Raw genomic sequence first — 26,272 nt, forward strand, 5'->3', positions numbered from 1 at the left:
AGTGTGGATCCAGCCTCCAGTGAGACTATAGTGCCACCAGCGAGAATATAGTAGTATGACTCCCCTACCTATGGCTCCGTGGGTGTTCCTTTTTGGCCTCACCATATCCTGCGTTCTTATGTGGGGAGCAGGGGTAGAGACCCCGCAGGTCTCCCGCACGATACTGCAGGAAGGCCTTCCCTTATTGGGCTCCTTCCTGGGCACAGAAAAATGGGCATCCTCCAGGAGCTCAATCCGAGGCTTCTTTGGGGACAAATGCTCTGCTTTCCGGGTACCCTGCCCCACCTGTGCTGATGCCACACAGGGCCTGGAGCTACCAGGCCTGGCCAGGACCCTACTTGCAGGCCTGTGGGAAGGGGTGGGCGGGGGCCAGGCCTTCAGATAAAAGGGTGACATTGGAAACCCTCACAGGCTGCTGGCCAGCTGAGGGCACTACAGCGTCAGCCCTGAGAGCTGCTCTTCCACCAGGGTTTGGTCTCCCTCTAGAGGTCGGGGGTGGGATCCCTTACCAGACCGCCACCCACTTATGCTCCCCCAGCTGCTCCCATGATTGGTAATTGCCTATTTATGTGTTTGCTTATGGTCTGTCTTGCCTCAGTGGAATGGCAGCTGTGGACACAGAGTCCCAGAGAGCAGTTTCCAGGCTCTCGGCCTCACATGGGAAGGTGCTGGCTCAGGTAGTAGATGGCCGTCAGCTGTGACTAGTTGGCCATCAGCTGTTACCGGTTAGCCATTAGCCACTGATAGAACAGCCGTGACTACACCGGCAAAGGGTCAGTTGGTTGGCAGGGAAGCGGACGGCAGATTGTGGCTCCTGCTTCCCGTGTCTCCAACCCAGCCAGCCACCAGTGAGAATATAGCAGTATGACTCCCGTATCTATGGCTCCGTGGGTGTTCCTTTTTGGCCTCACCATATCCTGCGTCCTTATGTGGGGAGCGGGACCAGAGACCCTGCATTACAGCAGCTCCTGGATTTCCGGTTCCAGGAATCAAGGGGTGGACATGGGGTCACCAGCACCAGTTCCACTTCACAGGCTCCTCTGGTCCAGCGGCGTCAGTTCCAGAGGAGGAGTGCGTCCACTGTGGGGTGCTGTGACAAGGCCACGGAACCCGAGGTTGAAGGCAGAGGCCAGGCCTGTCCCCAAAGACCAAGCAAAGGCAGGTGTGAACCTGGATTCTGAGAGTGGAAGGAAAAGAGCTGACAAAAAGGCCATATTGTAGGAGGCCCAATTAAAGAGTTTTACATTTTATCCTGACGGCATTTGGGAGAGGTGTGAGCACTTTAGAAGTTTGAGTTTTAGAAATATTACTCTAATGAGACAGACACAAAACTGGTAAACAGTGGTTGTCTGTGGGAGGTGGAATTGCCTGTGTATGGTTTTTATTTTCTTTTGTTTACTTCCTTTTCTGTTCACGTATCTGCGTTTTCTCATGTTTTCCACAATGAATATGGCTTACCAGTATGTATTAGCGTCCTGGGGCTGCCATAACCAAGGACCACAAACTGGGTGGCTTAAAACAACAGGAATTTATTCTCTCCCAGTTCTGGGGGCCAGAAGTCCAAAATCAAGGTGTCGCAGGGCCATGCTCCCTCCTGGAGCTCCAGGGGAGGATCTTTCCTGCCTCTTCTGGTTTCTGGTGGTTCCTGGTGTTCCTTAGCTTGTGGCCGAATCACTCCACTCTCTGCCTCCATCTTTCGAGGCCTTTTTCCCTGTATGTCTCTGAGTGTCCTCGCCTCTTCTTATTACATATGGACACCAGTCAGTGGATATAGGGTCCACCCTAAATTCATGATGATCTCATCTGGAGATCCTTAACTCATTTTATCTGCAAAGCCCAAGGTCACATTTTGAGATTCTGAACAGGCACGAAGTTTTTGGGGGCTGCTGTTCAACCCACTACACTGTAGGATACAAAGAAAGCATCAAAGGAAAATTTCCAAATATTCTGGAGGCCCCATGAAGACTGGAGGCAAAGCCCAGGAGCCGGAGAGGAGGCTGTCGCTGGAGTCCAGGCCCGGGTTCGGACAGCAGCAGCTGGGAGGACAGAGTGCAGAGTGAGAGAGAGGCTTGGAAGCCACGGTGTAAGACTCCAGGGCTAACTGGGAGTGGAAACCTAGCGGGGCCAGGTGCCAGCTTTCTGGCTTGGATGACCGTGCCACTTATCCAGATGGGACTGACGGGAGGAGGGCATTCGGGAAGAGGGCGTCTGCTAGAGCCATGAGCAAACTCTCCACAAGCTGGTGGTACAGCTTCCAAGGTGACCAAGATCATGTGACGGGCCTATGCTCTCTGAAGGAGGAGTCCTAACTAAAGAATCCTGGGGGAAAGGCGTTTGTGGTTTCCTATTCATGCCAAGCATACTTTTCTAATTGTCATGCATGTTTAATTGCTCCACCCAGCAGATGAGGAAACTGAAACCTAGCATATACCGTTCAGAATGTATGGCTTTACCCATGCTGCTTAGTTTAACCAGACTGTCAACGTCTATAAGGGGAAAACCATATCTCATGTTCAACCTCACTTGTGATAAATGAAATGTGAATTAAACCTACTGAGATACGGGCCTAAAGGGACAGGGCAGAGCTAGAGAGGGGAAGGGTTTGGAGGCCCTGGGTCTGATCTGTGGGAGCCTCATCTAGTGGGGTTCCAAGGTGGTGGTGGCGGCAGCGTCATCAGTTCAGGCCCTGCTCCATGATCTCATCTGTTCCTTTTCACCCCTCTGGTTCCCCAGTTCTAGACTCTGGGCCCTTCCTGCCACCCCAGCTCTGCCCTCGGGTGTCCTACACCCAAAGCCTGCATGCGCCCTGGGGTGTCCCAGGACCAGGAGCTGGTGGGTCTGTGGGCTCCTGGGCAGGGGTCCTGGGGTGCCCCTTCTCCTTCGGGACATGTTATTCCAGTCCTCGTCTTTTCCCCGGATCTAATATTCAGGGTGGACCGACGTAGTGGCCCTCGGCAGCTGCTGACCCTCTAGAACCCCGTGGGAGGCGTGCTTTGCTTCCGAGTTCTGGGCACTGCACCTGCCATATACTCGCATACGGTATTCGCTGCCAAAGACTATGTGAAGCCTCAGTCCTGAATTGACATTACAATTGGGCATGTGGCCCCCATTCCCAACCACTGTAATGTCCAGGACCCATTCCACATTGAGCCATCTGAGGGCCGAGTGGGGGGTACAAGGACATCCCCTCGGTTCTGAGGGCCCCAGCATACCCCCTGAATGTCAGGAACAGCCCCACCCAGTGCCCCATCCAGGGCCTCCTTCCTGGATAGCTCCACCCATGGCCAGACACCTCCTGGAAAAATCCCACTCACAACTGGCCACCAGCTCCTTTTTCCTCGTCTTGCTGGTGGGCATAGTCTTGGTGGCCTTCCTGCTGCTCCTGCTCCAGGACAAGCTCAGCGGCCAGCCGCCCCAAATCCTACACGTTTCCCTGGGACAAAAGTTGGTGACAGCGTACGTCTTGGGCCTCCTCACCATGGTCTTCCTCTGGACCTGAGCCCCCAGCTCAGCCTCCACCCGTCTCCCCAGGAAGGGATGTGGACGTGAGATAGCCACGGTGATGCTCGTATCTTGCCTTGTCTCCTATTCCCTCCTTCCCGCCCAGTCCCTAACAAAAAATACCCAGGGACTTGTATTTATTTTCCAAGATGAATAAAATAAATTTGTAAAATTAAACTGAAAAAAAAAAAAAGCTATCCTGAGATAGACCGGACTTCATTAAACACTTTATTGCATGAAAGGATACTATCAAAAAAGTGAAAAACCACCCACAGAATGAGAGAAAATAGTCACAAATCTGATAAGGAATCAATATCCAGAATATATAAAGAGCTCTTAAAGAATAAAAAGAATGAAATTCTGATACATGGCACCACATGGGTAAACCTTCAAAACGTTATGCTAAGAGCAATAAGCCAGACACGAAAGGACAAATATCGTATGATTCCACTCATATGAATTACCTAAAGCAGTCCAATTCTTAGCGACGGACAGTAGAATAGAGGTTACCAGAGGCTTGGGAGAGGGAGGAATGAGAAGTTACTGTTTAATGGGTAAAGTTTCAGTTAAGGGGAGGACAACGTTCTGGAAATGGATAGTGGTGATGGTTGCACAACATTGTGAATGTATTTAATGCCATGGGATTGTACACTTAAAAGTAGTTCAACTGGTCAATTTTATGTTATGTAAATTTTACCACAAGAAAACTACACAGAAACACCACTGCTCACCAATCAGGTTATCAAAATTGAAAAGTACAGCAACCCACTCTGTTGGAAAGGCTGTGGTTTGAAAGCAGGCCCTCTCATATGTTGCTACTGGGAATGCAAATTGGTGTAACTGTCATGGAGAGTAATCTGTCGATTGTGACAAAACTACATAGGTCTTTAACTTCTGCCCCAGCAATTCTACTTCTAGGGCTTTACCTTGTAGATATATTCTCAACCATACGAAAATACATAGGCAATTGGTTACTCATTGCAGCATGGTTTGCAATTACTAAATATTGGAAACAATTTAGATGCTCATATATAAAAGAGCGGTTGAATGAAAAGTTCATCCACACATCCCTGTGAACTGAGGTGGGATGATTTCCAGGAAATAATGTTAAGTGGAAAAGATATAGTGGGAAAGAGTACAGTGTGCTAGCTTTGTGTAGGAAAGAAGGGGATTAAGAAAATAGATGTTTGCCTCCTCACTTGAGCAAAACGAAACCTAGGAAGGCAAAAGCAGAGAGGACTGTGATTGAGTAACAGAAGGCAGTCGGCAGGAATTGCCTAGAGAGGACAGAGGAATAGGGGAGAAGACGTTTCTCTGAATACACTTTTTTGTACAGATCTACCTTTTGGTACCATGCCACTGTTTTACATATTTGAAAAAATAAAATCTCCAAGATGGGAGAAAAAAATCCTAAAATGTAATACAAACAGAAACAAATGATCCCAAGCATATTTCAAATGAATAACATAAACACACTCAAGGGTGAGAAAAAATAAAACCAACTAACTCAAGCAACTTTTGAAAATAGTATTTAGAGAACATGCCCTCAGAGTAAAAACAAAAAGAATTCTAAGCAAATATTGAACTCTAGTTGGTAGGCAGTATTTTCCAGGAGCATGAAGGAACAATTCTGAAGTTCCTTTCTGGAATTCTAGGATTGAGCAAATAAGTAAGTATATTGGGGAAATGGAATCCAAGTTCTTCATGGTTGGGGAATGAAGCCAAGTTCTCCATGGTTGGAGTTACAAATATGGAGAGAGGAAAGGATGGAATGAACCCTGTAGCATTAGATTGGAGATACCAGTGTAAACTCATGGATGCATATACACCTCATCCATTTCCCAGCTCTATCCTCCAAGAGGTAATGATGCCACAGTAACTATAAGTACACCTAGTATTCAGATCCTGGTTTCTAAATACGTTTCCCACTAGACACTTTGAAAAACAACAACAACAACACACTATGAAGGGTAGACTAGAAATTTTACAGCAGAGAAACATGGTTGACCCCTTCTTAACCAAATGATCAAAGTCAGCATTGGCAGTAATGGAACTATTGGCCGGTATGTACCTCTTCATATTCTACACCAAGAACACAGCATCACTTTTGTGGTCTTCCTGCCAAAAGTGTATGACCTGAATCTAAACATGATGAAATTGAAATTGAGGAACACTCTACAAAATAAATAGCTTGTACTCTTCAAAACGGCAATGTTGTGAATTACAAAAAAAAAAAAGTCAGGAATTGTTTCAGATTAAAGGAGTCTAAAAAAGACATGGCAACTGAATACAAAGCTTGCATGATTTTGAATTTTGCCATAAGGGTATTATTATAACATTGACAGTACCTCAGTAAGGTCTGTAGATAATAGTATTGTTTCAATGTGATGTTCTTGATTTTGAAAACAGTGCTGTGGATATACAAGGGAATTCATTGTTGTCCCCATAGGAAAAGGAGAGTAACACCTACACCAAAGGGTTGTCAGGAGCATTAAATGCACTGATTCACATACCGAATTTAGCACAAAATATTCAGTAAATATAGAGAATATCATTGGGAATTTGGTTACAAGAAAGGATTTCACTGCAGGTGATGGGTTTCAAGGAACCACCACTCTATATTCTCAACCTCAGAAACACCAGCTCTGGCACAGAAAGACAAAGGCTTTGCTACTATGGACCTCAACAAGGAATATATCTGCCAAGAAGGACGCCTCCTGGTTAACAGCACAAATTCATAACTAGAGTCTAGCTGCCATTGCCAACAGAGGCCTCTCATGTTCATTGCATTTCCGGGAAAAGCTGCAAACTGAACTTTCAGCCTTCTGTACTGTGCCACTGCCAGCCGACTCTTATAAAGGAGTTCCTGGTATGCCTTTCAACCCCTGGCTGAGAACTGCACTGCATTTTGCATCTTTGTTGACCAATCAGAGTAGCTCCATAACAACCAATCAGCACATGCAATTCTGACCAATCAGGAGAGTACTACTTGGACCAATCAGACTGTGCACATTTAGATTCCTCATTTGCATCGAAATGGACCAATCAGGGACAAGGGCAGAGACTTTCCTCCATAAAATGCAGCCTGCATTTGTCTCTGGAATGCACTGGTTTCTGCTGGAGGCTGCTTTTCTGTGGTTGCCAACTGTTCTCTTGAATAGTTTCTCTTCTTCCCATACTGTCAACTTAGGGCTTTAGTGAACATTAGGTTGGTGGCAGTGAGCTTTTGTTGACACCACGTTGCTGTAAGTTATTCCAGAGGCGCCTAGCTGGACAATCAGCGCTAATGCATCTTTTGGAGCAAAAATTAATAAAAGACCTGGCATTATATTATACCCAATCTTATAGTAAAATAAGACCAGGTCTTATATTAATTTTTGCTCCAAAAGATGCATTAGCGCTGATTGTCCAGCTAGGTCTTATTTCCGGGGAAACACAGTGGCTCATGGAAGCTGTATCCCAAGGTGTCCAAGTTCAAGGAGGCAGGCTTAGGACAACTTGTGGGTACTGTAAGCTGCAGTTATAGCTCCTGCACAAAATAGTGGGTCTCCCAGTTATAGCACCTGATGAAAGTTTACCCTTACATGGGCAGATTAATAAGAAAACTTAGTAATATTGAATACAATGCCTCAAATTCAAACGAACAACTCAATGGTTATCAGGTGCTGGTTCTTTTTGAGGCTGTAAGACACGCCACCCCCCACCCCCCCATAACCAGGACCACTGAATGGTAGTCCAAGGTGAATGGGCAAGTGAGTGGTGTCAGGTTGAAACTTTGGCCCAGCTGAGAAGCCCAGCATTTTTCAGCTCTACTCTAACACTGGCTGGCTTTCAGGCTAAAGAAAAGTGAACTTAAAGAAAATTAACAGGAGACGTTCTATAAAAGGGTGAAAATTTTAAGAATGTTACGTTTTTGCCCTGCCAAGTATAGGTATCACATCCAAGATTTTGTAGAAGACTGCATTGTTGCCTGGCTGCCTTACCCAGAGGTAACAAAAAATTATTCCCTGGGGCAGACGACCCTGTTGAGCACCGTCTGCAACCGTGGAAGCTGAAAACACAAAAGACCTCATGCTAGACGGGCTTTTGCCTCGGGCCCTGGGCCTGAAGCTGGGCTCTGGGCTCGTGGGGGTGCCCGCTGGCTGGTGTCTGAGGGGGCTTCTCCCAGGTGCACAAGACCGAGTGCGGCGCGGGTGCGGATTCGCCCCGGAAGCCCGAAGTCATACGGAAGGAGCAGGGTCCCTGGACTCGGAGCCATCGCCTCCCAACATGGGGAGACAAAATGGCGACCATGCTCCGAGCCGAAACTACATACGGGTTCCGGGCCATGCTACAACCACAACTCCCAAAATGCTCTGGGTCGAAGGCGGGAGGCCGAGGTCGCTCGATGTGGCGCTAGGCCCTGTACCCCTCCCCCCTAGCGGAAACCCTCAGGAATACGTTGCCTGCTCTGGTCCCCTCCCCCGTCCTTTCTCGCACAGGCCGACGGGACTTGTAGTTCTTCGGGAAGGGAATTGAACGTCCCTCAGGCCTTAAGAAACTACACTTCCCGGTGGGGTTTCGGCGCCTGCGCACAAGACCGCGGTGCGTACTACGATTCCCGGCGGGCTCTGCGACGCGCGCGGCGGCGTGCTGACGCGCTTAGTTAGTTGTGCTGACGTGCAGCGCGGCCCAGGCGAGGTGCGAGTGGCGCAGTCGGTGCCCGCTGCGGCCCCTGAGGAAGCGAGGAGGCGTCAGTGTCGGCTGAGGCGGCGGCTCCAGGCCCCGAGAGACTCGGGAGCTTGAGTAGCGGCAGCGACAGCATCTCTTTCTCTCGGAGGCGGCGGCAGCGGCGGCGGGCGGCGGCGGAGCGGCGGCGGCGGCGGGTGAGGGAGCGCGCAAGCCAGGTGGGGGAGGGGCAGTGGCACCGGCGCGAGGCCAAAACGCGCGGAGAACGGCCTAGGCCGCCGCGCGCACGCGCTCTCGCCGCCCCTAGCTCGCGCGGACGGTCTCGCTTGCCTGCCTCCCCTCCCCCTTCTCGCGGTTCCTGTCGCGCGCGGGCTTTTACTTTCACCCCTCCCCCATGGCAACGGCGCGCGCCGCCGACTGCACTCGGTCTCGCGCGCGTTCTGGGCGAGCGGGGGGAGCGCGCGCGACTCGGCTTCTAGCCTCCCCCACGCATGCAGCCGCGGAGGCTTTTCTGCAGCTGCCCCTTCCGGCTTTTTCTTGGCGGGGAGGGGCCGGCAGCGACGGGGGCTTGTTCTCGGATCCTTACCCTTGCGCCACTGCGGCGTCCGGCTTCCCTATCCCTCCTGGGGGCCTGTGGTCGGGCTGGGAGCCTCCCAGACTGCGGGGCGCCGCGCAGCCCCCTCCCCCATCCCTGAAAGCCGAAAATAGGCCTTGGCGGCCCAGTCTGTGCCGAGAAGGCCTTGAACTAGATGCCCCTGATATTTAGACCGTTCGGACTCGTTAACTGTTTGCCGTGAAGTGTTAGGAAGAGAAAAGCCCCAAACCTTTAATTAAAAAATTTAGCCTAGAGCAGACCAGGTGCTTTTTTTTTCTTACCCACTTTTTTATTATCTCCCCGAAAGTTGTGTTAAAGCTAGGAAGGAGGCTGTTGGAGCCCTTCCTTTGAAAGAAAACACTGGACTCTGTTTCAGGCATTATTTGGCACACAGCTCTCCTGAGCCTTGGTTTCAGTTCACGCTCATCTAAAATGTCTTCTGGATCAAAAATTCGAAGAGTCTATTTTGTTGTTTTCCGTCTTAAGTGTGTGTGCTTAGGCCTTTTCTTGAACTAAGATTTTAAGTTTTTGGGTTCCATAGTGTCCACTCAGCTATACAATGCAGCAGTGCTGAGAATGCCGTGCTTACCTAGGTCCATTTTTCTGCACACCCACCACCACTATCCGTTTTGGTGCCTTTTGCTTCTTGGATACCTTAATACTGAATTTCAGGATTTCACTTCCTCTGCCTTGTTCGCTTAGCATCATGATAATTTTCCAGTAGAAAAAAATGTATTTTGTTTTCTTTTGTAGCTTTTATTTTCTATTTAGTTTGAGTAACTTTTGCATACCCATAGTCTGTGGACCCCAGTTTAAGACTCACTATTTTATAAAGTTAACTGGTTTTTGGTGGGGGGGGGGTGTGTGTGTCTACCCCTTGGTTTGTCCTTTTAGTGTTTCCAGCACTGCCTTGGATGCTGTGGTCTATGGGTTTTTTTCTTTTCCTTTCGTTTTTTTTTTTTTCCCCCTTCCGTTTTTTTGGCTCATTCCTTAAAAGTTCTCCAATTCATTGTGACTTAATACCCTTTGCTTAGCTGTTGGTTTAACCTCCCTAGGGAGTGGGAGGATTATTGTGTGAGCTGGTATGGAAGTGTGGGTGAATGGTTAAGTTGAAGAATTAATTGCAGGTCAGAAGCATTCTGCAAGGGAAGCAGAAATTAGGAGGGGTATAGAGAGGCAAAGAAGGACAGAGTAGGGAGGATTGGTATTTGAAAAAATGAAAGTGAGGTTTGGAAGGTACAGAAACTGATTTCATGTTACAAAGAAGTTTTTCATTGTGCATTTTCACTTGGCCTTTTCTAGATTTAGCCTTATCTGTCACTCTCTTTACCCTAGTAGGGTTTTTTCTTTTTTTCCTCTTTTGAGTCTGCTATTGGGATTGGGCAGGGACCCAGACTTAGAGTTGGGAGGTTGGGCTAGCTCCCTTCCATCAACATCTTGCTATACTTTTTTTTTTTCCTTTTTCTGCACTTTAGAACATTTTCCCAGACATTGGCATGATGTTTCTTTTTTCTTTGGTTTAAAAAATGTAGCATTCCTCTTACCCAATTCAATATCTTTTCCCTCTACTTTTGACTAACTTGCCCACTTTGTTCCCTGGGTTTTTTTCCTGGGGTGGTTTTCCTCATACATTTATGCTCTGAAATTATGTTGGCCAGGATGAGTTGGAGAAAGAAATAGAGTATATGTAGCATGAGAAAGGAATATGAGTACGTGTAGCCAAGAAATCTAACCAGAAAAACGGGCTTGAGGGCTCTTCGGAGTCACGTTGGGGTTGGGACAGGTTGAGGGGATAGAGGATAGAACCTACTGGGAGGCATGAAGATAACAATATGAAAGGGATAAAGCAGGGCTGGGAGAGAACAATTAGGAAATGAGATATAGGGGATTGGTAGGGAAAGCTGACAGTTTGATATCAGTGAAAGTGAGGTATAAAGAGTAGGAGTTTTCATTATAAGTTTAAGGCAAAGAATCCTAGAGAAGGTATGGGAACCATATGAACAGAGGAGGCTGGTTTGATGTATTTAGAGCATTACGTTGAAAACAGGTAATAATTAACAGGTGCTAGGGAGACTTGGGTGAGCTGCCAATCTTGTGGGAAATCCCATTGGAAGGAAGTTAAAGAAATAAGGCATTAGGATAGTTGATAGGAGGTATAAATATTTGGAATTGAGGAAATGGTCCTTCACCTGGGAAGTAAAATACAAGAATTACATATCCAGGATTCATGAGTTTCTGGTGTGCATGCTGGCCTGTGGTCTGGGTGTGAGGCTGCACAGGATATTTCTGGTTTATCTTTAGAACTGGTCTGCCTGTTAGATATGTAGGGGCTGTTTAGTCCATTTCGTGTTCGTAACAGGGTAGTCTGAAATCCTTAGGTTAGTTCTTGGAAGAGTCTTTGGACTTGCACTGCAGGCCCTTGGGAGCCACAGATCTGTTCTGCTTGTTGTGCCTGGTTTGGAAGCCTCAGTCAGTTACCAGAGGTTAGGAATTAGAGTAGTTGGTGGAGACAACACTTGTGCATATTGGGGCCAAAGGAGAATAAAGGGACAGTGGAGAAATTTGAGAGAAATATGATCTTTGTTTGCTTAGGGTGGAAAAAGAAGAAAATCTACGTGCAAGTAGGAATGGTTCTTGGACATCGAGAGAAAAAGGCTCTAAGAGCTGAGCTATGACTTGGTAGAAAGAAAGCAGAGGGAAGGATGGAAGAAGGTTTTGTTAGGAATCCAGGAGACTTGTGCAGCTAAAGGAGATTTAGTGTGGAGATACATGTTGACATAGGGATGAAGGCGAGTAGCGATTTGGGTGGTGGTAAGTTGTTAGTTTGAGGCCAGGGGCCTGACCCGTGTCTCCCCGCTCACCCTTAGGAGCGGTGGTGCCCTCCCCCCTGGGCACGGGGCCATGTACAACGGGATCGGGCTGCCAACGCCCCGGGGCAGCGGCACCAACGGCTACGTCCAGCGCAACCTGTCCCTGGTGCGGGGCCGCCGGGGTGAGCGGCCTGACTACAAGGGAGAGGAGGAACTGCGGCGCCTGGAGGCTGCCCTGGTGAAGCGGCCTAATCCTGACATCCTGGACCACGAGCGCAAGCGGCGTGTGGAGCTGCGATGCCTCGAGCTGGAGGAGATGATGGAGGAGCAGGGGTGAGGGGAGGGCTGGGGGAGAGCCAAGCACTGAATGAGTGCAGAGCTGGGGGAGTTAGGTGGGTTGTAGAAGGTTAGGGCTGGTTGAAAGAGGCCTGGAGAAGAGTTGTAGAAGGGGTGGAGGTAAAGGAACTAGCAAATTGAAAGGAGTTAAGGGAGAGTTCAGAGTGGGTGATGAGGAAACTGTGTGTCTGGGACATAGAAGGGAGCGTGAGGGAGTCCTGAGTTATTTAGATGGAGGCACATGGGGAAAGGGGCCATTGAGAAACAAAAATGTGCTTTAAGGGGAAGGTGGGAAAGCAGAGACCAGGCAAGAGAAGAGCTAGGTGAGCTGACAGGTGTTGTTATTGGTAGAGAAGAGGAAGGTAAATGGATTTAAGGATTGAGCCCTTGGAAAGTAGCAAAGGCAGGAAAACAGGAACTGGAAGAATATTTGGATAAGGGGATCATGGGTTGAGTAAGGAAGTGAAATTTTGGAATAGGAGCACATTCAGGCAGAAAACCTTTTAGAGCAGTGGTTTTCAAACTTAAGCAGTGGCGCCCCTTTTATGTAATACACCTTTGGAATTCTGGGAAATGAAAGACCTGTTCTTGTTGAAGTTGGGAAGGAGCACCTGGAACTCTGCCTGCTTAACTTTCTTCTTTTGGCTCCTGAGTGTAGCATGTTTAAAATCCACTGTTCTAGAGGGTGTAGTGAGTGGAAGGAAGAAAGATGACAGGAAAAGATCAGAAGGATTTAAGAGAAGGGTCCTTTGGGTGACAGTGAGTGAGAAGTTCTATGTGTGCATGGAGAGGGAAGGCACCCTGTTGGGAATGAGGGAACTGTAAGTCTGGGACGGGCAAGTGTGTAGTCAAGCTCTAACCCTGAAGGGATTTGTTCTTCAGGTACGAGGAACAGCAAATTCAGGAAAAAGTGGCGACCTTTCGACTCATGTTGCTGGAGAAGGATGTGAACCCTGGGGGCAAGGAGGAGACCCCAGGGCAGCGGCCAGCGTGAGTGTCTCACTCTCCCTGGATTTCCTTTGGACTGTGTGCTGCTGCTTCTGTTGTCCTCTCTTCTTAACTTGTACTTGCTATTCTCGTCTTCCTTTTCCCAATCCTATTTGGCGTCTGCCTACAATTGTGTGAAAAGGACTGTGCCCTTTGCTCTATGTCCTTCAGACCTTTGCTGTATTTTCTTCTAGGGTAACTGAGACTCACCAGTTGGCAGAATTGAATGAGAAAAAGAATGAGCGACTCCGTGCTGCCTTTGGTATCAGTGATTCCTATGTGGATGGCAGCTCTTTTGATCCTCAGCGTCGTGCTCGAGAAGCCAAACAACCAGCTCCTGAGCCTCCCAAACCTTATAGGTATATAAGACCAAGAAACCAGTGTTAGCTTCTCTTAATTCTAAGCACTGTGCTTTCTTTTCTTTTAAAAATGTGGACTATTTCTTCGAAAACTCTTTAGATTTTGTTTTTCTGAAGTTGAAACGTCTGAGAAAATTTTCTTAGTATCCATCCCTGCTTCTTTTCATCTTTTCCAGTCTCGTCCGGGAGTCTAGCAGTTCTCGCTCACCAACTCCAAAGCAAAAGAAGAAGAAAAAGAAGAAAGACAGAGGACGGTAAGTTAGTTGGAAAGTTACTATAGTAGCCAGAGGATCAATCCTGTCATGCGTGCCCTTTCTCCTCCTCAATCTCAGTCTCCCCCCCACCCCATTTTTGCTTCTAGGAAGCAGGAGAGAGTTATCAGAAAAGTCAGGGACGAGATAGTTAACCATTCAGGTCTCAGCTGGGGGAAGGAATGTGTGCGCTTCTTTAGTGGGAAGTGTTGATTCTGCAGCTTGGCTAATTAAGAGCTGGCCAGCAGCATTTTTGGATTTCTGGGATTTTCTCATTTTGAGGTTTGTTGATTTAAGGAGGAGGTACCTGTTCTTAGAGAGTAATGAATTCTGGACTTGGGTCTGGGATGTTGATGCTGTTGGAGTGGTTTGGTACTTTAGAAGCCTTTTGAGTGTGTATTGTAAGTGGGAGGGCCTGAGAAGGGTCAAGCAGAATGACCTTGTTTCTAAACTCATCTTTAGCAGGTCAGAAAGCAGCTCTCCGCGACGAGAGAGGAAGAAGAGTTCTAAGAAGAAGAAGCACAGGTATGAGGTGGGAGTACATGGAGTGATTGGAAAGATTTGATGAGTCCTGGCGTAGATATTGGTTTATATTTTATATTTTTTTCCCCAACAGATCAGAATCGGAATCCAAGAAACGGAAGCATAGGTAAGAGCTCTTAGGGGCAGAGGGGACATGGTGGCATATGAATGGTGAGCCATTGCTTGATGGCCTTGCTTGTTCTCTGGGAGGATGGTGGTTATCTCTTGGAGTATAGCTCAGTTCTTTAATTTTTTGTCACTCCAATTCTTTACATTTCATTTTTTGTTTTGTCTTTTTAAAAAAAAGATTGTTTTTAATTTTATTTTCTAGGTCTCCCACTCCAAAGAGCAAACGTAAATCTAAGGACAAGAAACGGAAGCGGTGAGTGAATTTGTGTGAATTGGTGGGGAATTTGTATAGCAAGTAGATGAATGTCATTTAGAGGGATAGGATAGAATCCAGTACAGGTGTGACAGCACCCTAAGTTATGGTGGTCTTCCTTCAGATCTCGAAGTACGACACCAGCCCCCAAGAGCCGCCGGGCCCACCGGTCAACTTCTGCTGACTCTGCTTCCTCTTCTGATACTTCCTGCAGTCGGTAAGGGGTGGTCCACGAGGAAGGGAGGGAGAGGGACTTGTGGGCTAATCAATTTAATATTTATTGAGCGCCCACGGTGTGCTAGGCGCTGCACAGACCATTCGGAAGACACGGTCCCTGCCCTCTAGGAGCTGACAGGCTAAAGCAACAGGATGGACAGACATATACATTTCCCCTTCTCTTTTTTTTTTTGTTTTTGTTTATTTTGTTATTTTTTGTTTTGTTCTGATGTATATGGACTGCCAGAATAGGGGGGGTTGTGGTTTGTTCGTGGTGTCTGGGGGAGGAAGGAATCCTTACCCTGGCTTCCTTAATCGGGGAAGGCTTCCTGAAGGAGGTGGGCTCAGAGGTGAGTTGTGAATGAAGCGGGTAGGGAATGGCTGGGTGGAGGGATTGGGGAGGTTCGTGGGAGGTAAATAAAGGGGTAAAGGGAGAACATTTTTTGGGAGTGTGTTGGGAAGAGAAGGACCAAAGTGAATTTTAGACTTCAGTTTCAGTGAGTGATTTGAGTCTTGCGCAAAAAAGAAGGCTTTTTGGAAGAGGGTTTTGTACCAGTCAGGAAAAGTGGTTGGGAGCTGGGGAGGGGGTTTTCTGTTCTCCCCTGAGCTGATTGCCTTCCTCTCGCCCATCCTTAATTACTTCTCTCAGGTCTCGAAGTGCTGCAGCAAAAACTCATACAACTGCCTTGACTGGGCAAAGTCCTTCCCCTGCTTCAGGGCGTAGAGGGGACGGAGATGCACCTTCCAGGGAACCAAGTACCACCAACACAGGGCATCCCAGCAGCCCGGAGCCCTCTACAAAGCAGCCTAGTAGCCCTTGTGAAGACAAAGATAAAGACAAGAAGGAGGTATGTTCTTGAGTTAATGGATGTTCATTGGGTTGCAGGGTTATGGGCTTTAGAGTAGGTGTTTGAAGTGGAGGAGAGAAGTGAGAACTTACGAGAAACGAATGTTTTTTTCCTGTATTCTTTGTTATTAATTTTTTTCTACAGCTGCAAATCCTTTAGAATTGTGGTTTTTAAATGTCATTGAATTTAGGTTTTACATCATTATCCTGTTCACGTAGGTACATAGAACTCAAACGTTCGTTTGAACTACTTAGTCTTAACTACTTAACGATGCCTCTAGTTGTTTTATTTCATTAAATGTTGGTCATGGCTAAAACGTTTCAACCCACTGGGTAGCTGCCTGCAGTCTGAAAACACTACTCTGGAATGGTCCTTTCAGCACCTGTTCTTTTATACTTGATATTCTAATTTAAGCCCTAACACTTTCATGTTTCAACTATTACAGTGTATTTTAAATGTTCTTTGCTAAATTTTTTGCTTTCTTGTCCGTTTTTTCATGTCCTTTATCTTTCCCTGTGCTCCATCGTCTTTTTTACTCACACAAATCATGTTCTCCCTTTCCCTTTGTTCCTTTACTTGAATATAGTTATTTTTCAAGGATAATGTCAGATGCGACCTACATTGGGGAACTGCTTTAGCTTCCCGTTTAGAAATATCCTCTTTCCTGTTCTTGTAGCGTTTTGCAATCGTTATTTGTTGTAAAATGGGTATTTGCATTCTTTTCTCTAGATTATAAGATTTGAGGTTACAGACTGTCCATATTTTCATGTTTTCCCCCAAATGTTTTTTATGTTATGTGATCTTTTGTTATTGAATGAATGTGGCTACCTATCATCAGGAAAACGACCAGTTGGTGTAATGGGGTGTGTAGAAGAAAATTTCATTGGAGATGGTGTTGGGATCTTATGGGTGATAAGAAGTTTTGGTGACTATATATTCCTATCCCTACTTTCTTTTCCACTCTTAGAAATCTGCAGTTCGACCTAGTCCCTCTCCGGAAAAGAGCACAGGCCCAGAACCACCTGCTCCCACTCCGCTCCTTGCCGAGCAACATGGCAGCTCCCCACAACCCCTTGCAACAACCCCCTTAAGTCAGGAGCCAGTGAATCCCCCATCTGAGGCTTCCCCAACCCGGGGCCGTTTACCACCTAAGTCTCCTGAGAAACCTCCCCAATCATCATCTTCGGAGAGCTGCCCACCATCCCCTCAACCGACCAAAGTTTCTCGGCATGCCAGCTCCTCTCCTGAAAGTCCTAAACCCACACCAGCTCCTGGGTCCCGCCGAGAGATTTCTTCTTCTCCTGCATCTAAGAGTCGCTCACATGGCCGAGCAAAGCGGGATAAGTCACGTTCTCATACTCCTCGTAGGGTGGGGAGGTCCCGTAGCCCTACCACCAAGAGGGGGCGATCACGGTCTCGAACCCCTACTAAGAGAGGGCATTCTCGGTCCCGGTCCCCTCAGTGGCGTAGGTCTCGGTCTGTACAGCGTTGGGGACGATCTAGAAGCCCCCAGCGACGTGGCCGCTCTAGGTCTCCACAGCGACCAGGCTGGTCCAGGAGCAGAAATACCCAGAGAAGAGGCAGGTCTAGATCAGCAAGGCGAGGCAGGTCGCACTCTAGATCCCCAGCAACTAGGGGCAGATCTCGTTCTAGAACACCAGCCCGGCGGGGCAGGTCTCGCTCTAGAACACCCACCAGGCGGAGATCGCGATCCAGAACACCCAATAGGCGTAGATCTCGGTCTAGAACACCAGTCCGGAGGGGCAGGTCTCGGTCTAGAACACCTGCTAGACGCAGATCCAGGACCCGTTCACCAATACGACGGCGGTCTCGTAGTAGATCGCTAGCCAGGCGAGGTGGCAGGTCACTCTCTAGAACACCAGCCAGGCGTGGTCGGTCGCGCTCTCGAACACCGGCTAGACGAAGTGGTCGATCGCGTTCTAGAACGCCAGCCAGGAGAGGGAGATCTCGATCTAGGACACCAGCAAGACGAGGAAGGTCCCGTAGTAGAAGTCTAGCTAGACGGGGAAGGTCCCGTAGTAGAAGTCTAGCCAGGCGGGGAAGATCTCACTCTAGAACACCACAAAGAAGAGGCAGGTCTGGCTCATCATCAGAGCGGAAGAACAAATCCAGAGCATCACAGAGAAGGAGCAGGTCCAACTCAAGCCCAGAAATGAAAAAATCTCGTGTTTCAAGGCGAAGCAGGTCTCTCTCTTCGCCACGGTCCAAGGCAAAATCTCGCTTGTCTTTGAGGCGAAGCCTTTCTGGGTCCTCTCCGTGTCCTAAACAAAAGTCTCGGACACCACTAAGGCGTAGTCGCTCTGGATCATCCCAACCTAAAGCTAAATCTAAAACACCACCAAGACAAAGTCATTCTAGTTCATCTCCTCAACCTAAAGTGAAATCGGGAACACCACCAAGGCAAGGGTCTGTAACAAGTCCTCAGGCAAATGAACATTCTGCAGCACCACAAAAAGAAAGCTGTTCTGAAATGTCACCTGACCCTGAGGTGAAGTCTAAGACCCCTTTGAGACATAGCTGCTCTGGGTCGTCTCCTCCTACAGTAAAATCTAGCACACCTCCAAGACGGAGCCGATCTGGGTCATCATCTCCACAACCCAAAGTGAAGGCAATAACATCACCAGTCCAGAGCCATTCTGGCTCTTCTTCTCCAAGTCCTAATAGGGTGACATCTAAAATACCACCAAGACAAAGCAGATCAGAGTCTCCTTGCTCCAATGTGGAATCTAGATTGTTGCAGAGACAGAGCCATTCTAGGTCCTCCTCACCAGATACCAAAGTGAAACCTGGAACACCACCAAGACAATGTTACTCAGGGTCTACTTCACCGTGCCCCAAAGTACAGTCCCAGACTCCATCAGGGCACAATCTTTCTGGATCAAAGTCACCATGTTCTCAAGAGAAGTCTAAAGACTCACCAGCACAAAGTTGCTCTGGATTCTTCTCCCTCTGCCCAAGAGTAAAGTCTAGCACACCACCAGGAGAGAGCTATTTTGGCACCTCATCTCTGCAACAGGAAGGACAATCTCAAATTTCACCAGACCCTAGATGTGATACTTCAAGTCCAGAAACAAGACAGACCCGTTACGAATCTCCATCTTTGCAGAGCAAATCTCAGACACCTCCTAAGGGTGGCCAGTCCAGGTCCTCATCTCCAATCACTGAGCTGGCGCCTAGATCTCCAACAACACAAGACAGAAGCAAATTGTCAATAAGTCCTAGGCTGAAATCTGGACTGTCTCCTGAGCAGAACAGATCCCATTCTGACTCTTCCCCATATCCTGCAATGGACTGTAAATCTCTTCTGGGGCAGAGCAGATTGGAGTCTTTTCCTGAATCAAAAGAGAAAACAGACTCACTCTTTCAGGAGGATGTTACTGTCTCGTGTAGACTAAGAGACAAATTGAGTCCTCCTTCAGTGCAGGATAGACCTGAGTCTTCACCAGTACTCAAAACCACACCTGGAACCCCAACAAAGGAAATATGTGTTGGGTCATCTCCAGATACAAAAGACCAAAGTAGTGCATTAGCTAAACCAAGCCAAGACGAGGAATTAATGGAGGGGGTTGAGAAATCTGAAGAATCCTCAAACCAGGTCCTATCCCATGTGTCTCCAGAACTTAAGGAAATGGCTGGAAGTAACTTTGAATCATCTCTTGAAATACAAGAAAAGCCTGCTGTGTCTTTGACTCTTGGCCAAAGCCAATCACAGGCTTCTTTGGAAGCAGAAGTCCCTGCAATGGCCTCAACTTGGAGTGGGCCACATTTTTCTCCAGAACGTAAAGAACTGTTAAACTCCCCTCCGAGGGAGAAGAGCTATGAATCACCTTTAGAATTTAGAAACTCAGGTCCTTTTGCAGAAGTGAATACTGGATTTTCTCCTGAGGTTAAAGATTTGAATGTACCTTTTCCTAATCAGTTAGAGACAGATCCATCTCTAGACATGAAAGAACAATCGACTAGGTCCTCCAGACGTAGCAGTTCTGAGTTATCCCCAGATGCTGTGGAAAAAACAGGAATGTCTTCAAATCAGAGTGTTTCTTCACCAGTACATGATACTATACCCAGAACACCCTCAAGGGAAAGTAGTTCTGCATCTTCTCCTGAACTGAAAGATGGTTTACCCAGAACCCCTTCAAGGAGAAGCAGGTCTGGGTCTTCCCCAGGACTTAGAGATGGGTCTGGGACGCCCTCAAGGCACAGCTTATCTGGGTCATCTCCTGGAATGAAAGATATACCCAGAACACCATCAAGGGGGAGAAGTGAGTGTGATTCTTCTCCAGAACCAAAAGCTTTGCCACAGACTCCAAGGCCAAGGAGTCGTTCTCCATCATCCCCAGAGCTCAACAAGTGTCTTACTCCCCAAAGAGAAAGAAGTGGCTCAGAATCATCAGTTGAACAGAAGACTGTGGCTAGGACTCCTCTTGGGCAGAGAAGTCGGTCTGGATCTTCTCAAGAACTTGATGGGAAACCCAGTGCATCCCCTCAGGAAGGGAGTGAATCAGACTCTTCTCCAGATTCTAAAGCTAAGACACGAATGCCACTTAGACAAAGGAGTCATTCTGGGTCATCTCCAGAGGTCGACAGCAAATCCCGACCTTCCCCTCGGCGTAGTAGGTCTGGCTCATCTCCTGAAGTCAAAGATAAGCCAAGAGCAGCACCCAGGGCACAGAGTGGTTCTGATTCCTCTCCTGAACCCAAGGCTCCTGTCCCTCGGGCCCTTCCCAGACGAAGCAGGTCAGGTTCATCAAGCAAAGGTAGAGGCCCTTCTCCTGAAGGAAGCAGCAGTTCTGAGTCCTCTCCAGAACACCCACCCAAATCCAGAATGGCTAGAAGAAGCTCCAGGTCATCACCGGAGCCCAAGACCAAGTCTCGCACCCCACCTCGCCGTCGCAGCTCTCGATCATCTCCTGAACTGACTAGGAAGGCCAGACTCTCCCGTAGAAGTCGCTCTGCATCATCTTCACCAGAGACCCGCTCTAGAACTCCCCCAAGACGCCGAAGAAGTCCCTCAGTGTCTTCCCCAGAGCCAGCAGAAAAGTCAAGATCCTCACGCCGGCGGCGTTCAGCTTCATCCCCACGCACTAAGACAACTTCAAGGAGAGGCCGTTCTCCTTCACCAAAGCCTCGTGGACTCCAGAGGTCCCGTTCTCGCTCAAGGAGGGAGAAAACCAGAACAACCCGACGTCGGGATAGGTCTGGATCTTCCCAGTCGACTTCTAGGAGAAGACAGCGGAGCCGGTCACGGTCTCGGGTTACTCGTAGGCGGAGGGGAGGCTCGGGTTACCACTCAAGGTCTCCTGCCCGGCAGGAGAGTTCCCGGACCTCCTCTCGACGTCGAAGAGGCCGCTCTCGGACACCACCAACCAGTCGGAAGCGTTCCCGCTCACGCACATCACCAGCTCCATGGAAACGCTCCAGGTCCAGAACACCCCTGGTCAGCCGACGTAGGTCCAGGTCTCGAACTTCACCAGTCAGTCGGAGACGATCAAGGTCTAGGACATCAGTGACTAGACGAAGATCTCGCTCGAGAGCATCCCCAGTGAGTCGAAGGCGATCCAGGTCCAGAACACCACCAGTGACCCGTCGTCGTTCAAGGTCCAGAACACCAGCTCGCCGCCGCTCCCGTTCTAGAACTCCACCAGTGACTCGCAGAAGGTCCAGATCTAGGACTCCACCAGTAACGAGGCGGCGATCTCGAAGCAGAACCTCGCCTATCAATCGCAGAAGATCGAGATCCAGAACATCCCCAGTCACCCGTAGGCGATCTCGGTCTCGCACATCTCCAGTAACTCGAAGGAGGTCCCGCTCTAGAACCTCTCCAGTGACACGCCGCCGGTCTAGGTCCCGAACACCTCTAGTTATTCGGCGCCGCTCTAGGTCTCGAACCCCACTGTTGCCACGCAAACGTTCTCGAAGTCGCTCACCACTTGCTATCCGCCGCAGGTCTAGATCCCGTACTCCACGGACCACCCGGGGCAAACGGTCCTTAACAAGATCGCCTCCAGCCATCCGCAGGCGCTCTGTATCTGGAAGTAGTTCTGATCATTCACGTTCTGCTAGTCCTCCGGCAACAAGGAATCATTCTGGTTCTCGGACACCTCCAGTGGCACTCAATAGCTCCAGAATGAGCTGCTTCAGTCGCCCTAGCATGTCACCAACTCCTCTCGACCGCTGTAGATCACCTGGAATGCTTGAACCCCTCGGCAGCTCTAGAACACCCATGTCTGTCCTGCAGCAAGCTGGTGGCTCCATGATGGATGGTCCAGGTCCCCGAATTCCTGATCACCCTAGAACATCTGTGCCAGAAAATCATGCTCAGTCTAGAATTGCACTTGCCCTGACAGCCATCAGTCTTGGCACCGCTCGGCCTCCTCCATCCATGTCTGCTGCTGGCCTTGCTGCAAGAATGTCCCAAGTTCCAGCTCCAGTGCCTCTTATGAGTCTCCGAACGGCCCCAGCTGCCAGCCTTGCCAGCAGAATTCCTGCAGCCTCTGCAGCAGCCATGAATCTGGCCAGTGCCAGGACACCTGCCATACCAACAGCAGTGAACCTGGCAGACTCGAGAACACCAGCTGCAGCAGCAATGAACTTGGCCAGCCCCAGAACAGCGGTGACACCTTCTGCTGTGAATCTTGCTGACCCTCGCACCCCTACAGCCCCAGCTGTGAACCTCGCAGGAGCCAGAACCCCAGCGGCTTTGGCAGCTTTGAGTCTCACAGGCTCTGGCACCCCCCCGAACGCTGCAAACTATCCCTCCAGCTCCAGAACACCCCAGGCTCCAACCCCTGCAAACCTGGTGGGTCCTAGATCTGCACATGCCACAGCTGCTGTGAATATTGCCAGCTCAAGAACCCCTCCAGTCTTGGCTCCTGCAAGCCTCACCAGTGCTAGAATGGCTCCAGCCTTGTCTGGTGCAAACCTCACCAGCCCTAGGGTGCCCCTCTCTGCCTATGAGCGTGTTAGTGGCAGAACCTCACCACCACTCCTTGACCGAGCCAGGTCTAGAACCCCGCCAGGAGGCCCAGGCTCCAGAACCCCACCAGCTGCCCCGAGCCAGTCGAGAATGACCTCTGAGCGGGCTCCCTCTCCTGCCTCTAGAATGGTCCAGGCTCCCTCACAGTCTGTTCTCCCTCCAACTCAGGATCGGCCTAGGTCCCCTCTGCCATCTGCTTTTTCTGACCAATCACGATCTTTGCTTGCCCAGACCACCACCCCTGTAGCAGGGTCTCAGGCCCTTTCCTCTGGGACGGTGGCAAAGGCCACATCCTCTGCTGGTGACCACAATGGCATGCTGTCTGGCCCTGGCCCTGGGGTGTCACACCCTGAGGGTGGGGAACCACCTTCCTCTACGGGGGCCCAGCAGCCTTCTGCGTTGGCCACGCTGCAGTTGGCAAAGGAGCGGCGGAGCTCCTCCTCATCGTCATCCTCTAGCTCCTCCTCTTCGTCGTCGTCATCGTCATCGTCGTCGTCGTCCTCCTCTGGCTCCAGTTCTAGTGACTCGGAGGGCTCTAGCCTTCCCATTCAACCTGAGGTAGCAGTGAAGAGGTGAGAGGCTTGACTTTTAGAATTTTTCCACAGGGAAGGTTTGGGGGCTGGATGGGGGGTGGGGCCGGGAAAGCCTGTCCGGAGGTTCTTGGCTCATTGAGGAGGTATGGGGACCTTGACCGTGAAGCTGGGGGTAGAAGAGAATGCTGGGGTGGGGGTGACGGGGGCGGAGGGAGGACTGGGACAGAAAAGTCTCCAAAGGTTACTTCTCTAGAGGATAATGATAAGTTTTCCGTCTCTACAGAGGACAGAACTAGAGGAAATGGACTTAATTTTACAGCAGGAGGGATGGCAGTTAGACCTCAAGAGGAACTCCCTGGGCTGGAAGGATCTTCAGAGGTCATCCCATCCCTCTCCCTGCCTCCAGGCAGGACGGCCCCTTCCCCAGCCAGCCTGCAAACAGGGGCCTCCCCAAGCTGGCTCTCCAAGGAAGGAGACCACCCAGCTTCGCTTCCACACCTGAGCCCAGGGGCCATATTCCTCCATCAGGGACATTTCTTGAGGTTTAACCTTGATCCCTGGTGCTGCGGGCCCCAACCTGTTGCTTGTGTTAGCAGAGGTTGGGTCAGCTCGGGGCCACTGCTCTCCAGAGAATTCGCTTCACTGGCTCTTGGGCTCTCCGCTGGGAGAGCTCCCAGGGCCTTGCTCAGGAACCCCTCCCCCACTGCCCTTCCTCCAGGCCAAGGAAGGTAGGGTTGGGGCTGGGGCAGCTTGTCTCCTTGTGACACTCCCCTCCTCCCACAGGGTCCCCAGCCCGGCCCCAGCCCCAAAGGAGGCTGTTCGAGAGGGACGTCCTCAGGAACCAACTCCAGCCAAGCGGAAGAGGCGCTCTAGCAGCTCCAGCTCCAGCTCCTCCTCCTCTTCTTCTTCCTCCTCCTCCTCCTCCTCTTCCTCTTCTTCATCTTCCTCCTCTTCCTCCTCCTCTTCCTCCTCTTCCTCTTCTACTTCCTCCTCCCCCTCCCCTGCTAAGCCTGACCCTCAGGCCTTGCCCAAACCTGCAAGCCCCAAGAAGCCGAGCCCTGGCGAGCGGAGGTGAGTGCTGCCTTGCTTGAGATGGAACGGGTGGGGTGTGACCCTGGGGGGTGAGATGCCTGCTGGGTGTCTCACACGGACTTGTGGTGTCTGGCTCTCCCCACCTACACTGTTGTGCCCTGTTTTGACAAAAGGGCTGCACCATCCAAGTGGGTGCCCCAGCCCAACTTGGGGAGTCCTAGGTTCCTTCCTCTCCCGGCCTGACATGCAGCCTGGTCCCAGGTTCTAGGGAGTCTAGCTTTAAAGTCTCCCTATTGCTACTGCCAGTGCTCTGGTCTGGCCACCGTCGTCATCTCCCGACTCTGTCCACAGCCTCTTCCCTGTCTCCCTGCCTCCACGCCATTCTCTTCCACACGTAGCCAGAAGGATCTTTCTAAAACGCACATCTGGTTACTTCCCTCCACTCCACAAATCCTTCCGGGACGCCCTGTGGCCTGCAGGATAAAGCCCCATCTCTGCGGGAATGGCGTGTGAGGCTCTTCACCAACTGGCCTTGCCTGCCCTGTGTTCTCCTCTCCTGCCCGCCCCCACACATGCCCTCTGCTCCAGCCATACCCAGCGCCTTGCAGTCTAAGGAGAACCCCATGCCTTTGGACATGCTGTTCCTTCTGCCTGGAATTCCCTTGTCCGTCTGGTGAACTCCTCGTTCTGCAAGACTCCGCTCAAACAGCACCTTCAAGAAGACTACCCTGCCCCTTCCCTTCCCTTCGTCTCCCTCCCCTGGGTCCCCAGACCCATCTACTTTGGTCCCTGCGGGGCTGATTCCCACACACGGGGCTGAGCAATCCTCCCTTGGCCTTCATCACCAGACTGAGCCCCTCCAAGGGCAGGGACTGTCTTTTATCTTTGTGTCCCCCGCTGCCCCCATGCCCAACCCACTGGGGCACTCGGTGGATGGTGTGCGGGCGGATGGGTGAGTGAGCAGACAAAGGTGGGTCTGAGGCTGGCCCCGTGTGGTGAGGTTTGGTGGTCAAGACCTGGGGAGGGTGGTCCTGAGTGCTGGCAGGTGGATTTGGAAATGTGTGGCACTATGGAGACCTACTCTGCTCCCTAGGTCCCGCAGCCCCCGGAAACCAATAGACTCCCTCCGAGACTCCCGCTCCCTCAGCTACTCGCCTGTTGAGCGCCGCCGCCCCTCGCCCCAGCCCGCACCACGGGACCAGCAGAGGTAGGGCCACGGGTGTGTTCTTGCCTCCTGCCCGTAGCCAGCCTGGTCTGGCTACCATCATCTGCAAAAAGTTTTGAGATTCAGCAGTGTGATGGGTTGGTGTGTATATATATGGTTTAACATGTATCCTGTGTTGCAGCAGCAGTGAGCGGGGTTCCCGGAGAGGCCAGCGTGGGGACAGCCACTCCCCGGGCCACAAGCGCAGGAGAGAGACACCTAGCCCCTGCCCTGCGCGGCACCGCTCGTCCAGGTGCGTCCTGCGTCCTCCAGGACTGGGCCCCTCCTGAGAGCTCGGGTGGGCTGGGACCTTTGCATTGATGCCAGTCTTCTCTTGCAGGTCTCCATGAATGTTTAGTGGGGAATCACACCGTACCCCAAGTTCTGGAGCCACATGGAGTGATCCCTTTGTCCCCAACAAGGCTGCAGGAGGGGTGCCTGTCTGCCCCCCCCCAACCCTGGCAGCCTCTTGGGGGGAGGGCTCCCTTATTTCCCTCCCCCGTTTTTTTCTTTGTTCCTGTGAAATGTTAATCTCTGTGAGTTTTTCCTGGTTCACGTTTTTTGGGGGGGTTTGGGGTGGGTGGGAATGAGAATGGGAGTTGCTAGTGGAGAGGAGACAGTTCAGGACTCCCCAGTTTTGAGTCAGAAAAGGCCTGGGAGGCACTATCCCCGCCCTTTACCCAAGTTCTGGGGGAATGATGGTTTGGGACTTGGGAACTTGTGTGAGGTGTTCCTGGAAAGAAGGGTCAAGAGTAAAAAATCGTTGGCCTTTACTGTCCCCCAGTAAGATTGTGCTCCCCTCCCCCCAACTATTCTTCACCTTTCTTAAAGGCATTTTGGTTTTTTAAAATCTGTACAGTAAGAGCAACTTTTTCTGTCAAATAAAAATGAGAAATGCAGGAATTGGGTCTATATAGACTGTTTATTAGGGGTAGAGAGGGGAGCTGCCCTTCTACTGACTGCAGCCACCGGAGCGGTGGGCCCCCCTTAGAGCCCGCTCTAGAGCCCACACTGGCTCTGGCGGACACTGG

The 26,272-nt window shown here is 50.3% G+C and overlaps 1 protein-coding gene, 1 long non-coding RNA gene and 1 pseudogene across 15 annotated transcripts in view; 2 read left to right on the forward strand and 1 right to left on the reverse strand.

Moving 5' to 3' along the window:
• LOC109439324 (uncharacterized) overlaps window positions 1-26,272 on the reverse strand; it is a 106,637-nt gene that overhangs the window by 18,775 nt on the left and 61,590 nt on the right. The window lies entirely within an intron of this gene.
• On the forward strand, window positions 2,800-3,499 carry LOC141569494 (motile sperm domain-containing protein 3 pseudogene; annotated as a pseudogene).
• On the forward strand, window positions 8,146-26,144 carry SRRM2 (serine/arginine repetitive matrix 2). Of its 14 annotated transcripts, none has more exons than XM_074322588.1 (15): window positions 8,148-8,366; window positions 11,632-11,907; window positions 12,793-12,900; window positions 13,092-13,256; window positions 13,433-13,510; window positions 13,970-14,032; window positions 14,124-14,156; window positions 14,361-14,411; window positions 14,536-14,628; window positions 15,277-15,475; window positions 16,443-23,044; window positions 23,789-24,076; window positions 24,626-25,244; window positions 25,384-25,494; window positions 25,582-26,144. In XM_074322588.1, the coding sequence occupies exons 2-13, from the start codon at window positions 11,666-11,668 to the stop codon at window positions 24,648-24,650; spliced, it is 7,947 nt and encodes a 2,648-aa protein (XP_074178689.1). In that variant the 5' UTR covers window positions 8,148-8,366; window positions 11,632-11,665; the 3' UTR covers window positions 24,651-25,244; window positions 25,384-25,494; window positions 25,582-26,144. The 14 variants fall into 14 exon arrangements, with proteins under 14 accessions (XP_019575156.1, XP_074178689.1, XP_019575153.2 ...); XM_019719594.2 differs by having other exon boundaries at window positions 25,387-25,494; XM_074322585.1 differs by having other exon boundaries at window positions 8,149-8,387; window positions 25,131-25,244.

This window comes from Rhinolophus sinicus, linkage group LG18 (genome assembly GCF_036562045.2).
Source record: "Rhinolophus sinicus isolate RSC01 linkage group LG18, ASM3656204v1, whole genome shotgun sequence".
NCBI lineage: Eukaryota > Metazoa > Chordata > Mammalia > Chiroptera > Rhinolophidae > Rhinolophus > Rhinolophus sinicus.

Coding starts and splice junctions, on each gene's coding strand:
- SRRM2 (XM_074322585.1), top strand. CDS start 11,666: ATGTACAACGGGATCGGGCTGCCAACGCCCCGGGGCAGCGGCACCAAC. Junction 14,157..14,360: donor TCCAAGAAACGGAAGCATAG/GTAAGAGCTCTT, acceptor TTTATTTTCTAG/GTCTCCCACTCCAAAGAGCA. Junction 24,077..25,130: donor CCGAGCCCTGGCGAGCGGAG/GTGAGTGCTGCC, acceptor TCTGCTCCCTAG/GTCCCGCAGCCCCCGGAAAC.